This window comes from Lampetra planeri, unplaced genomic scaffold (genome assembly GCF_965212315.1).
Source record: "Lampetra planeri unplaced genomic scaffold, kcLamPlan1.2.h2 scaffold_2054, whole genome shotgun sequence".
Classification (NCBI taxonomy): Eukaryota; Metazoa; Chordata; class Hyperoartia; order Petromyzontiformes; family Petromyzontidae; genus Lampetra; species Lampetra planeri.
The window spans coordinates 7408-21266 of NW_027614812.1; the positions used below are offsets into that span (position 1 = coordinate 7408).

A 13859-nucleotide genomic window follows, 5' to 3' on the forward strand; every position below is an offset into this window, starting at 1 on the left:
GTGGGTGGGTGGGTGGGTGGGTGAGCGAGTGAGCGGGGTGAGTGAGTGAGTGAGTGGGTGAGTGGGTGAGTGAGTGGGTGAGTGGGTGAGTGAGTGGGTGAGGGTGTGAGTGAGTGAGTGAGTGGGTGAGTGAGTGAGTGGGTGGGTGAGTGGGTGGGTGGGTGAGTGAGTGAGTGAGTGGGTGAGTGGGTGGGTGAGTGAGTGGGTGAGTGAGTGGGTGAGTGGGTGGGTGGGTGAGTGAGTGAGTGAGTGGGTGAGTGGGTGAGTGAGTGGGTGAGTGAGTGAGTGAGTGGGTGTGTGAGTGGATGGGTGGGTGAGTGAGTGAGTGAGTGGGTGGGTGGGTGAGTGGGTGCGTGAGTGGGTGAGTGGGTGGGCGGGTGAGTGGGTGCGTGAGTAGGTGAGTGGGTGGGTGAGTGTGTGAGTGGGTGGGTGAGTGGGTGGGTGGGTGAGTGAGTGGGTGGGTGGGTGAGTGAGTGGGTGAGTGGGTGAGTGGGTGGGTGGGTGGGTGAGTGGGTGAGTGGGTGGGTGGGTGGGGTGAGTGGGTGAGTGGGTGAGTGAGTGGGTGAGTGGGTGAGTGAGTGGGTGAGTGGGTGAGTGAGTGGGTGAGTGAGTGGGTGAGGGTGTGGGAGTGTGAGTGGATGGGTGAGTGTGTGAGTGGGTGAGTGGCTAGGTGGGTGAGTGAGTGGGTGGGTGAGTGGGTGCGTCAGTGGGTGAGTGGGTGGGTGAGTGGGTGGGTGGGTGGGTGAGTGGGTGGGTGGGTGGGTGGGTGAGTGTCTGAATGAGTGTGTGAGTGGGTGGGTGAGTGGGTGAGTGGGTGGGTGGGTGTGTGGGTGAGTGAGTGGGTGAATGTGTGATTGGGTGGGTGAGTGGGTGAGTGAGTGGGTGTGTGAGTGGGTGAGTGGGTAGTTGAGTGTCTGTATGAGTGTGTGAGTATGGGTGAGTGAGTGGGTGAGTGTGTGAGTGCGTCGGTGAGTGTGTCGGTGGGTGAGTGGGTGAGCAGGTGAGTGAGTGTGTGGGTAGGTGGGTGAATGGGTGAGTGGGTGGGTGGGTGGGTGAGTGAGTGTGTGGGTATGTGAGTGAGTGTGTGGGGAGTGGGTGTGTGGCTAGGTGGGTGAGTGGGTGGCTAGGTGGGTGAGTGAGTGGTGTGGGTGAGTGGGTGTGTGGCTAGGTGGGTGAGTGGTGTGGGTGAGTGGGTGTGTGGCTAGGTGGGTGAGTGGGTGTGTGTAAGTGTACGTACGAGTCTCTGTACATATTCAGTGTGTGTGTGTCTACGTGTGTATATTTAATAGGTGCTAGCAGCACTTGCCCCACCAATCTGTGTCGGCTACACAGGGGATCTTTGTCTATATCATATCTAAATGCGTGTGTTCTGTGTTTCTGGATATCTGTTTATGTCTTTGTCTGTGTGTGTGTGTGTCTTTGTCTGTGTGTGTGTCTTTGCATGTCTTGTGCATCTTCAATAGTAGGTCTCCCTTTCCACCCAACCTGCAAAAACACAGTGAGACACCAAGTTAATATTTAACGAGACTCCCATAGATGTTAAAGTGTCTACCCATAGACTACAATGTTAAAGTGTCTACCCATAGACTCCAATGTTAAACTGTCTACCCATAGACTTCAATGTTAAAGTGTCTACCCATAGACTTCAATGTTAAAGTGTCTACCCATAGACTTCAATGTTAAAGTGTCTACCCATAGACTACAATGTTAAAGTGTCTACCCATAGACTCCAATGTTAAACTGTCTACCTATAGACTACAATGTTAAAGTGTCTACCCATGGACTCAAATTTTAAAGTCTCTACCCATAGACTTCAATGTTAAAGTGTCTACCCATAGACTCCAATGTTAAAGTGTCTACCCATAGACTCCAATGTTAAACTGTCTACCCATAGACTTCAATGTTAAAGTGTCTACCCATAGACTCCAATGTTAAAGTGTCTACCCATAGACTCCAATGTTAAAGTGTCTACCCATAGACTCCAATGTAAAAGTGTCTACCCATAGACTCCAATGTTAAACTGTCTACCCATAGACTTCAATGTTAAAGTGTCTACCCATAGACTCCAATGTTAAAGTGTCTACCCATAGACTCCAATGTTAAAGTGTCTACCCATAGACTCCAATGTAAAAGTGTCTACCCATAGACTTCAATGTTAAAGTGTCTCCCCATAGACTTCAATGTTAAAGTGTCTACCCATAGACTCCAATGTAAAAGTGTCTACCCATAGACTCCAATGTTAAAGTGTCTACCCATAGACTCCAATGTTAAAGTGTCTACCCATAGACTCCAATGTTAAAGTGTCTACCCATAGACTTCAATGTTAAAGTGTCTACCCATAGACTCAAATGTTAAAGTCTCTACCCATAGACTTCAATGTTAAAGTGTCTACCCATAGACTTCAATGTTAAAGTGTCTACCCATAGACTCCAATGTTAAAGTGTCTACCCATAGACTCCAATGTTAAAGTGTCTACCCATAGACTCCAATGTAAAAGTGTCTACCCATAGACTCCAATGTTAAACTGTCTACCCATAGACTTCAATGTTAAAGTGTCTACCCATAGACTCCAATGTTAAAGTGTCTACCCATAGACTCCAATGTTAAAGTGTCTACCCATAGACTCCAATGTAAAAGTGTCTACCCATAGACTTCAATGTTAAAGTGTCTCCCCATAGACTCCAATGTTAAAGTGTCTACCCATAGACTTCAATGTTAAAGTGTCTACCCATAGACTCAAATGTTAAAGTCTCTACCCATAGACTTCAATGTTAAAGTGTCTACCCATAGACTTCAATGTTAAAGTGTCTACCCATAGACTCCAATGTTAAAGTGTCTACCCATAGACTTCAATGTTAAAGTGTCTACCCATAGACTTCAATGTTAAAGTGTCTACCCATAGACTTCAATGTTAAAGTGTCTACCCATAGACTTCAATGTCAAAGTGTCTAGCCATAGACTCCAATGTTAAAGTGTCTACCCATAGACTCCAATGTTAAAGTGTCTACCCATAAACTCCAATATTAAACTGTCTACCCATAGACTTCAATGTTAAAGTGTCTACCCATAGACTCCAATGTTAAAGTGTCTACCCAAAGACTTCAATGTTAAAGTGTCTACCCATAGACTCCAATGTTAAAGTGTCTACCCATAGACTCCAATGTTAAACTGTCTACCCATAGACTTCAATGTTAAAGTGTCTACCCATAGACTCCAATGTTAAAGTGTCTACCCATAGACTCCAATGTTAAAGTGTCTACCCATAGACTCCAATGTTAAAGTGTCTACCCATAGACTCCAATGTTAAAGTGTCTACCCATAGACTCCAATGTTAAAGTGTCTCCCCATAGACTCCAATGTTAAAGTGTCTCCCCATAGACTCCAATGTTAAAGTGTCTACCCATAGACTCCAATGTTAAAGTGTCTACCCATAGACTCCAATGTTAAAGTGTCTACCCATAGACTCCAATGTTAAAGTGTCTACCCATAGACTCCAATGTTAAATTGTCTACCCATAGACTTCAATGTTAAAGTGTCTACCCATAGACTTCAATGTTAAAGTGTCTACCCATAGACTTCAATGTTAAAGTGTCTACCCATAGACTTCAATGTTAAAGTGTCTACCCATAGACTTCAATGTTAAAGTGTCTACCCATAGACTCCAATGTTAAAGTGTCTACCCATAGACTCCAATGTTAAAGTGTCTACCCATAGACTTCAATGTTAAAGTGTCTACCCATAGACTCCAATGTTAAAGTGTCTACCCATAGACTTCAATGTTAAAGTGTCTACCCATAGACTTCAATGTTAAAGTGTCTACCCATAGACTCCAATGTTAAAGTGTCTACCCATAGACTCCAATGTTAAAGTGTCTACCCATAGACTTCAATGTTAAAGTGTCTACCCATAGACTCCAATGTTAAAGTGTCTACCCATAGACTCCAATGTTAAAGTGTCTACCCATAGACTCCAATGTTAAAGTGTCTACCCATAGACTCCAATGTTAAAGTGTCTACCCATAGACTCCAATGTTAAAGTGTCTACCCATAGTCTCCAATGTTAAAGTGTCTACCCATAGACTCCAATGTTAAAGTGTCTACCCATAGACTCCAATGTTAAAGTGTCTACCCATAGACTTCAATGTTAAAGTGTCTACCCATAGACTTCAATGTTAAAGTGTCTACCCATAGACTTCAATGTTAAAGTGTCTACCCATAGACTTCAATGTTAAAGTGTCTACCCATAGACTACAATGTTAAAGTGTCTACCCATAGACTACAATGTTAAAGTGTCTACCCATAGACTCAAATGTTAAAGTCTCTACCCATAGACTTCAATGTTAAAGTGTCTACCCATAGACTTCAATGTTAAAGTGTCTACCCATAGACTTCAATGTTAAAGTGTCTACCCATAGACTCAAATTTTAAAGTCTCTACCCATAGACTTCAATGTTAAAGTGTCTACCCATAGACTCCAATGTTAAAGTGTCTACCCATAGACTCCAATGTTAAACTGTCTACCCATAGACTTCAATGTTAAAGTGTCTACCCATAGACTCCAATGTTAAAGTGTCTACCCATAGACTCCAATGTAAAAGTGTCTACCCATAGACTTCAATGTTAAAGTGTCTCCCCATAGACTCCAATGTTAAAGTGTCTACCCATAGACTTCAATGTTAAAGTGTCTACCCATAGACTTCAATGTTAAAGTGTCTACCCATAGACTCCAATGTTAAAGTGTCTACCCATAGACTTCAATGTTAAAGTGTCTACCCATAGACTTCAATGTTAAAGTGTCTACCCATAGACTTCAATGTTAAAGTGTCTACCCATAGACTTCAATGTCAAAGTGTCTAGCCATATACTCCAATGTTAAAGTGTCTACCCATAGACTCCAATGTTAAAGTGTCTACCCATAAACTCCAATATTAAACTGTCTACCCATAGACTTCAATGTTAAAGTGTCTACCCATAGACTCCAATGTTAAAGTGTCTACCCATAGACTCCAATGTTAAAGTGTCTACCCATAGACTTCAATGTTAAAGTGTCTACCCATAGACTTCAATGTTAAAGTGTCTACCCATAGACTCCAATGTTAAACTGTCTACCCATAGACTTCAATGTTAAAGTGTCTACCCATAGACTCCAATGTTAAAGTGTCTACCCATAGACTCCAATGTTAAAGTGTCTACCCATAGACTCCAATGTTAAAGTGTCTACCCATAGACTCCAATGTTAAAGTGTCTACCCATAGACTCCAATGTTAAAGTGTCTCCCCATAGACTCCAATGTTAAAGTGTCTACCCATAGACTCCAATGTTAAAGTGTCTACCCATAGACTCCAATGTTAAAGTGTCTACCCATAGACTCCAATGTTAAAGTGTCTACCCATAGACTCCAATGTTAAAGTGTCTACCCATAGACTTCAATGTTAAAGTGTCTACCCATAGACTTCAATGTTAAAGTGTCTACCCATAGACTTCAATGTTAAAGTGTCTACCCATAGACTTCAATGTTAAAGTGTCTACCCATAGACTCCAATGTTAAAGTGTCTACCCATAGACTCCAATGTTAAAGTGTCTACCCATAGACTCCAATGTTAAAGTGTCTACCCATAGACTTCAATGTTAAAGTGTCTACCCATAGACTCCAATGTTAAAGTGTCTACCCATAGACTTCAATGTTAAAGTGTCTACCCATAGACTTCAATGTTAAAGTGTCTACCCATAGACTCCAATGTTAAAGTGTCTACCCATAGACTCCAATGTTAAAGTGTCTACCCATAGACTTCAATGTTAAAGTGTCTACCCATAGACTCCAATGTTAAAGTGTCTACCCATAGACTCCAATGTTAAAGTGTCTACCCATAGACTCCAATGTTAAAGTGTCTACCCATAGACTCCAATGTTAAAGTGTCTACCCATAGACTCCAATGTTAAAGTGTCTACCCATAGTCTCCAATGTTAAAGTGTCTACCCATAGACTCCAATGTTAAAGTGTCTACCCATAGACTCCAATGTTAAAGTGTCTACCCATAGACTTCAATGTTAAAGTGTCTACCCATAGACTTCAATGTTAAAGTGTCTACCCATAGACTTCAATGTTAAAGTGTCTACCCATAGACTTCAATGTTAAAGTGTCTACCCATAGACTACAATGTTAAAGTGTCTACCCATAGACTCAAATGTTAAAGTCTCTACCCATAGACTTCAATGTTAAAGTGTCTACCCATAGACTTCAATGTTAAAGTGTCTACCCATAGACTTCAATGTTAAAGTGTCTACCCATAGACTCAAATTTTAAAGTCTCTACCCATAGACTTCAATGTTAAAGTGTCTACCCATAGACTCCAATGTTAAAGTGTCTACCCATAGACTCCAATGTTAAACTGTCTACCCATAGACTTCAATGTTAAAGTGTCTACCCATAGACTCAAATGTTAAAGTCTCTACCCATAGACTTCAATGTTAAAGTGTCTACCCATAGACTTCAATGTTAAAGTGTCTACCCATAGACTCCAATGTTAAAGTGTCTACCCATAGACTTCAATGTTAAAGTGTCTACCCATAGACTTCAATGTTAAAGTGTCTACCCATAGACTTCAATGTTAAAGTGTCTACCCATAGACTTCAATGTCAAAGTGTCTAGCCATAGACTCCAATGTTAAAGTGTCTACCCATAGACTCCAATGTTAAAGTGTCTACCCATAAACTCCAATATTAAACTGTCTACCCATAGACTTCAATGTTAAAGTGTCTACCCATAGACTCCAATGTTAAAGTGTCTACCCAAAGACTTCAATGTTAAAGTGTCTACCCATAGACTCCAATGTTAAAGTGTCTACCCATAGACTCCAATGTTAAACTGTCTACCCATAGACTTCAATGTTAAAGTGTCTACCCATAGACTCCAATGTTAAAGTGTCTACCCATAGACTCCAATGTTAAAGTGTCTACCCATAGACTCCAATGTTAAAGTGTCTACCCATAGACTCCAATGTTAAAGTGTCTACCCATAGACTCCAATGTTAAAGTGTCTCCCCATAGACTCCAATGTTAAAGTGTCTACCCATAGACTCCAATGTTAAAGTGTCTACCCATAGACTCCAATGTTAAAGTGTCTACCCATAGACTCCAATGTTAAAGTGTCTACCCATAGACTCCAATGTTAAAGTGTCTACCCATAGACTTCAATGTTAAAGTGTCTACCCATAGACTTCAATGTTAAAGTGTCTACCCATAGACTTCAATGTTAAAGTGTCTACCCATAGACTTCAATGTTAAAGTGTCTACCCATAGACTCCAATGTTAAAGTGTCTACCCATAGACTCCAATGTTAAAATGTCTACCCATAGACTCCAATGTTAAAGTGTCTACCCATAGACTTCAATGTTAAAGTGTCTACCCATAGACTCCAATGTTAAAGTGTCTACCCATAGACTTCAATGTTAAAGTGTCTACCCATAGACTTCAATGTTAAAGTGTCTACCCATAGACTCCAATGTTAAAGTGTCTACCCATAGACTCCAATGTTAAAGTGTCTACCCATAGACTTCAATGTTAAAGTGTCTACCCATAGACTCCAATGTTAAAGTGTCTACCCATAGACTCCAATGTTAAAGTGTCTACCCATAGACTCCAATGTTAAAGTGTCTACCCATAGACTCCAATGTTAAAGTGTCTACCCATAGACTCCAATGTTAAAGTGTCTACCCATAGACTCCAATGTTAAAGTGTCTACCCATAGACTCCAATGTTAAAGTGTCTACCCATAGACTTCAATGTTAAAGTGTCTACCCATAGACTTCAATGTTAAAGTGTCTACCCATAGACTTCAATGTTAAAGTGTCTACCCATAGACTTCAATGTTAAAGTGTCTACCCATAGACTTCAATGTTAAAGTGTCTACCCATAGACTTCAATGTTAAAGTGTCTACCCATAGACTTCAATGTTAAAGTGTCTACCCATAGACTTCAATGTTAAAGTGTCTACCCATAGACTTCAATGTTAAAGTGTCTACCCATAGACTCCAATGTTAAAGTGTCTACCCATAGACTTCAATGTTAATGTGTCTACCCATAGACTCCAATGTTAAAGTGTCTACCCATAGACTTCAATGTTAAAGTGTCTACCCATAGACTTCAATGTTAAAGTGTCTACCCATAGACTTCAATGTTAAAGTGTCTACCCATAGACTTCAATGTTAAAGTGTCTACCCATAGACTTCAGTGTTAAAGTGTCTACCCATAGACTCCAATGTTAAAGTGTCTACCCATAGACTCCAATGTTAAAGTGTCTACCCATAGACTTCAATGTTAAAGTGTCTACCCATAGACTTCAATGTTAAAGTGTCTACCCATAGACTTCAATGTTAAAGTGTCTACCCATAGACTTCAATGTTAAAGTGTCTACCCATAGACTTCAATGTTAAAGTGTCTACCCATAGACTTCAATGTTAAAGTGTCTACCCATAGACTTCAATGTTAAAGTGTCTACCCATAGACTTCAATGTTAAAGTGTCTACCCATAGACTTCAATGTTAAAGTGTCTACCCATAGACTTCAATGTTAAAGTGTCTACCCATAGACTTCAATGTTAATGTGTCTACCCATAGACTCCAATGTTAAAGTGTCTACCCATAGACTTCAATGTTAAAGTGTCTACCCATAGACTTCAATGTTAAAGTGTCTACCCATAGACTTCAATGTTAAAGTGTCTACCCATAGACTTCAATGTTAAAGTGTCTACCCATAGACTTCAGTGTTAAAGTGTCTACCCATAGACTCCAATGTTAAAGTGTCTACCCATAGACTTCAATGTTAAAGTGTCTACCCATAGACTTCAATGTTAAAGTGTCTACCCATAGACTTCAATGTTAAAGTGTCTACCCATAGACTTCAATGTTAAAGTGTCTACCCATAGACTTCAATGTTAAAGTGTCTACCCATAGACTTCAATGTTAAAGTGTCTACCCATAGACTTCAATGTTAAAGTGTCTACCCATAGACTTCAATGTTAAAGTGTCTACCCATAGACTTCAATGTTAAAGTGTCTACCCATAGACTCCAATGTTAGCTCACCTCCGGGGTTACGACGGAGGATGAATTTGCGAACCTCATCGTAGATGAAGATAAGGAGACTGTAGGGGAATGCGCAGAACCACCAACTCAGCCTGCAGAGAGACACGGGGAGAGAGAGACACGGGGAGAGAGACACGGGGGGAGAGACACGGAGAGAGAGACACGGGGGGAGAGACACGGGGGGAGAGAGACACGGGGATAGAGAGACACGGGGGGAGAGGGACACGGGGAGAGAGAGACACGGGGTGAGACACGGGGAGAGAGACACGGCGAGCGAGAGAGACACGGGGAGAGACACAGAGAGAGACACGGGGAGAGAGAGACACGGGGTGAGACACGGGGAGAGAGACACGGCGAGCGAGAGAGACACGGGGAGACAGAGAGACACGGGGAGAGAGAGACACGGGGAGAGAGACACGGGGTGAGAGACACGGGGAGAGAGAGAGACACGGGGAGAGAGACACGGGGTGAGAGACACGGGGAGAGAGAGAGACACGGGGTGAGAGAGAGACACGGGGGGAGAGAGACACGGTCATGATGATGCTGCTGATGATGCTGATGATGATGGAGCTACTGCTACCACCGCTACCACCACTACCACTAGTACCACCACTCACTTGAGGGGGTACATGCTAGGATTGTACTACTGGTACAATAATTATTTGGGACGGCACTCAATGAAAACCTCTTAAATGCCGCTTGCATAATTGACGTCGCTTTGTGGTTAAGAATTTACAGACGTGCATTTGCTACCTTGGACGGCGGTTGTGTATTTTGGAAAGTAAACAAACAATCCATTTTGGTTTTAGCTTTGCAAGTTATTCAACCCGGCCAATGGAGGGTAACTGCAAGCAACCATTACACTAACTACTCGTGTTAGATGTTCTCACTTGAGGGGGTACATGCGGAGGGCCACGTCCATTCCCGGAGTGTAGGACAGGAAAGCAGCAAGCGCCGTCTCACAGAAGAGTCCAAACACAAGGATCTTGTTCCTGTTACACACACACACGGACACACACACACACACAGACACGCACACAGAGACACACACACAGACACACACACAGACAGACACACACACACACACACAGACAGACACACACACAGACAGACACACACACAGACACACACACACACACAGACACACACACAGACACACACACAGACACACATAGACACACACAGACACACACACACAGATACACACACAGACAGACACACACATACACACAGACACACACACAGACACACACACAGATACAGACACACACACAGACACACACACAGACACACACACAGACAGACACACACAGTGACACACACACACACACACAGTGAGACACACACAGACACACACAGTGAGACACACACACAGACAGACACACACACAGACAGACAGACACACACACATAGATACACACACAGACAGACACGCACAGACACATAGACAGACACACACACAGACACAAACACACATAGACGCACAGACACACAGTGAGACACACACACAGACACAGGCAAACACAGACACACACCCATAGACACACACAGACACACACACACATAGACGCACACACACATAGACACACACAGTGAGACACACACACAGACAACAGCAACAACAACCGCCATTCGCCACTAATTGCGGTGACGTCACCACTACGCTTGTGCCAGGCCATGTGCACCTTGAGGCCACGTGAAGTGAGTCTCTGAGTAAGTGAGTCTGAGTGAGTGAGTCTCTGATTGAGTGAGTGAGTGTCTGAGTGAGTGAGTCTGAGTGAGTGAGTGTCTGAGTGAGTGTCTGAGTGAGTCTCTGAGTGAGTCTTTGAGTGAGTGTCTGAGTGAGTGAGTCTCTGAGTGAGTCTCTGAGTCAGTGAGTCTCTGAGTGAGTGAGTCTCTGAGTGAGTGAGTGTCTGAGTGAGTATCTGAGTGAGTGTCTGAGTGAATCTCTGAGTAGGTGAGTCTCTGAGTGAGTGTCTGAGTGAGTTTCCAAGTGAGTCTCTGAGTGTCTGAGTGAGTCTCTGAGTGAGTCTCTGAGTGAGTCTCTGAGTGAGTCTCTGAGTGAGTCTCTGAGTGAGTGAGTCTCTGAGTGTCTGAGTCTCTGAGTGAGTCTGAGTGAAACTCTGAGTGAGTGAGTCTCTGAGTGAGTGAGTGAGTCTCTGAGTGAGTGAGTCTCTGAGTGAGTCTCTGAGTGAGTGAGTGTCTGAGTGAGTGAGTCTCTGAGTGAGTCTCTGAGTGAGTCTCTGAGTGAGTTAGTGAGTCTCTGAGTGAGTGAGTGTCTGAGTGAATACAGCACTCACTTCATGCCCTGCTGGAACACCGAGTTGCGTCTGGTTTTGCAGACGATCAGATCGGCCCACTGGACCACCACGATGCTCACGAAGAAGGCGGTGGTGGCAAGTGTACTCCACCAGCTTGCGCTGCTCGTATGTCTGGAGAGACACACGCAGAGGACACACACACACACACAGATACAGAGTTACCATCACACACTCACTCACACACTCACGCACACCCACCTAATCACTCACCCCCACTCACTCTCCCCACCCTTTCACCCACCCACCCACTCACTCACCCTCTCACCCATCCACCACCTCACACTCACCCCACCCACCTACTCACCCACCAACTCACCCTCTCACCCATCCACCCACCTACTCACCCACTCACTCACTTTCCCACCCACTCACCCACCCACTCACTCACCCACCCACCCACCCTACTCACCCACCCACCCACCCACCCACTCACACCCACCCACCCACCCACTCACCCACCCACCCACTCACCCACCCACCCTACTCACCCACTCACCCACCCACCCACCCACTCACACACCCACCCACTCACTCACCCACCCACTCACTCACCCACCCACTTACCCACACACCCACCCACACACTCACCCACCCACTCACTCTCCCACCCTCTCACCCACCCACTCACCCACTCACCCACCCACCCTACTCACCCCACTCACCCACTCACCCACCCACCATACTCACCCCACCCACCCACCTACTCACCCACTCACTCACTCACCCACCCACCCTACTCACCCACCCACCCACTTACCCACCCACTTACCCACCCACCCACTCTCCCACCCTCTCACCCACTCACTCACCCACCCCACACACACATACACCCACTCACTCACCCACTCACTCACCCCACCCACACACCCACCCACTCACTCACCCACCCACCTACCCACCCACCCACTCTCCCACCCTCTCACCCACCCACCCACTCACTCACTCACCCTTTCACCCATCCACCCACCTACTCACCCACCTACTCCACCCACCCACCCACACACCCACCCATCCACTCACCCACCCCACCCACCTTACTCACCCACTCACCCACCCACCCACTCACCCACCCACCCACTCACCCACCCACTCACCCACCCACTCACCCACTCACTCACCCACCCACCCACTCACTCACTCACCCACTTACCCACACACCCACCCCACACACTCACCCACCCACTCACTCTCCCACCCTACTCACCCACTCACCCACTCACCCACCCACCCTACTCACCCACCCACCCACTTACCCACCCACTTACCCACCCACCCACTCACCCACCCCACCCACTCACCCACCCACCCACCCACTCACTCACTCACCCACCCACCCACCCACTCACCCACTCACCCACTCCTGCCCGTACGAGTCTGTGAGGTCATTGACGTGTTTGTTATCCCACTTACCCACCCACACACCCACCCACACATACACCCATCTACTCACCCACTCACTCACTCTCCCACCCTCTCACCCACTCACACACCCCACCCCACACATACACCCCACTCACACACCCACTCACACACCCCACACCCACACACCCACCCACTCACTCACTCACCTCACCCCACCACTCACCACCCTCTCACCCATCACCCCCTTTCACCCACCCACCCACCCACACACCCCCACCCACCACACACCAACCCACCCACCCTCACCACCCACCCACCCTACCTCACCCACTCACCCACCCACCCACCCACTACCCACCACCCACCCACTACCCACACACCCACCCACACACTCACCCACCCACCCTCTCCCACCCCCCACCCCACCCACCCACCCACCACCCACCCACCCACCACACCCACTCACCCACCTCCACCCATCCCCACCCTCCACCCTCACCCACCACCCACACACCCACCCCACCACACACCCACCCACCCACTCCACCCACCCACCCACCCACTCACCCACCACCCCCACCACCCACCACCCACCCACCCACCCTTACCCACACACCCACCCACACACTCACCCCACCACTCCACTCCTCCCACCCTCTCACCCACCCACCCACCCACCCACCCACCCACACCCACCCACCCACCCCACCCACCCACCCCACTCACCCACCCACCCCACCCACCCACTCACCCACCCACCCACTCACCCACTCACCCACCACCCACTCACCACCCACCCACACCCACCACCCACTCACCCACCCACCCACCCACTCACCCCACACCCACCCACCCACTCACCCACTCACCCCACCCATCCACCTCACTCACCCACTTACCCACCCACTCACCCACCCACTCACCCACCCATTCACCAACCCACTCACCCACCCATCCACTCACTCACCCACCCACTCACTCACCCACCCACTTACCCACCCACCAACTCATCCTTTCACCCACCCACGCACTCACTCACCCACCCACTCACCCACCCACTCACCCCACCCACTCACCCACCCACTCACCCACCCAC

The 13859-nt window shown here is 46.7% G+C and overlaps 1 protein-coding gene across 1 annotated transcript; it reads right to left on the reverse strand.

Moving 5' to 3' along the window:
* Window positions 1-542: 542 nt before the first annotated feature.
* Window positions 543-12806, reverse strand: LOC144740325 (sodium/potassium-transporting ATPase subunit alpha-1-like; the record flags this gene model as incomplete). Its single annotated transcript, XM_078623197.1, is given in 6 exon segments — window positions 543-1485; window positions 9081-9172; window positions 9971-10072; window positions 11381-11472; window positions 11474-11512; window positions 12756-12806. Coding segments are annotated over 6 exon segments (405 nt in total), but the record flags the coding sequence as incomplete, so codon positions are not given.
* Between the last annotated feature and the right edge of the window lie 1053 nt (window positions 12807-13859).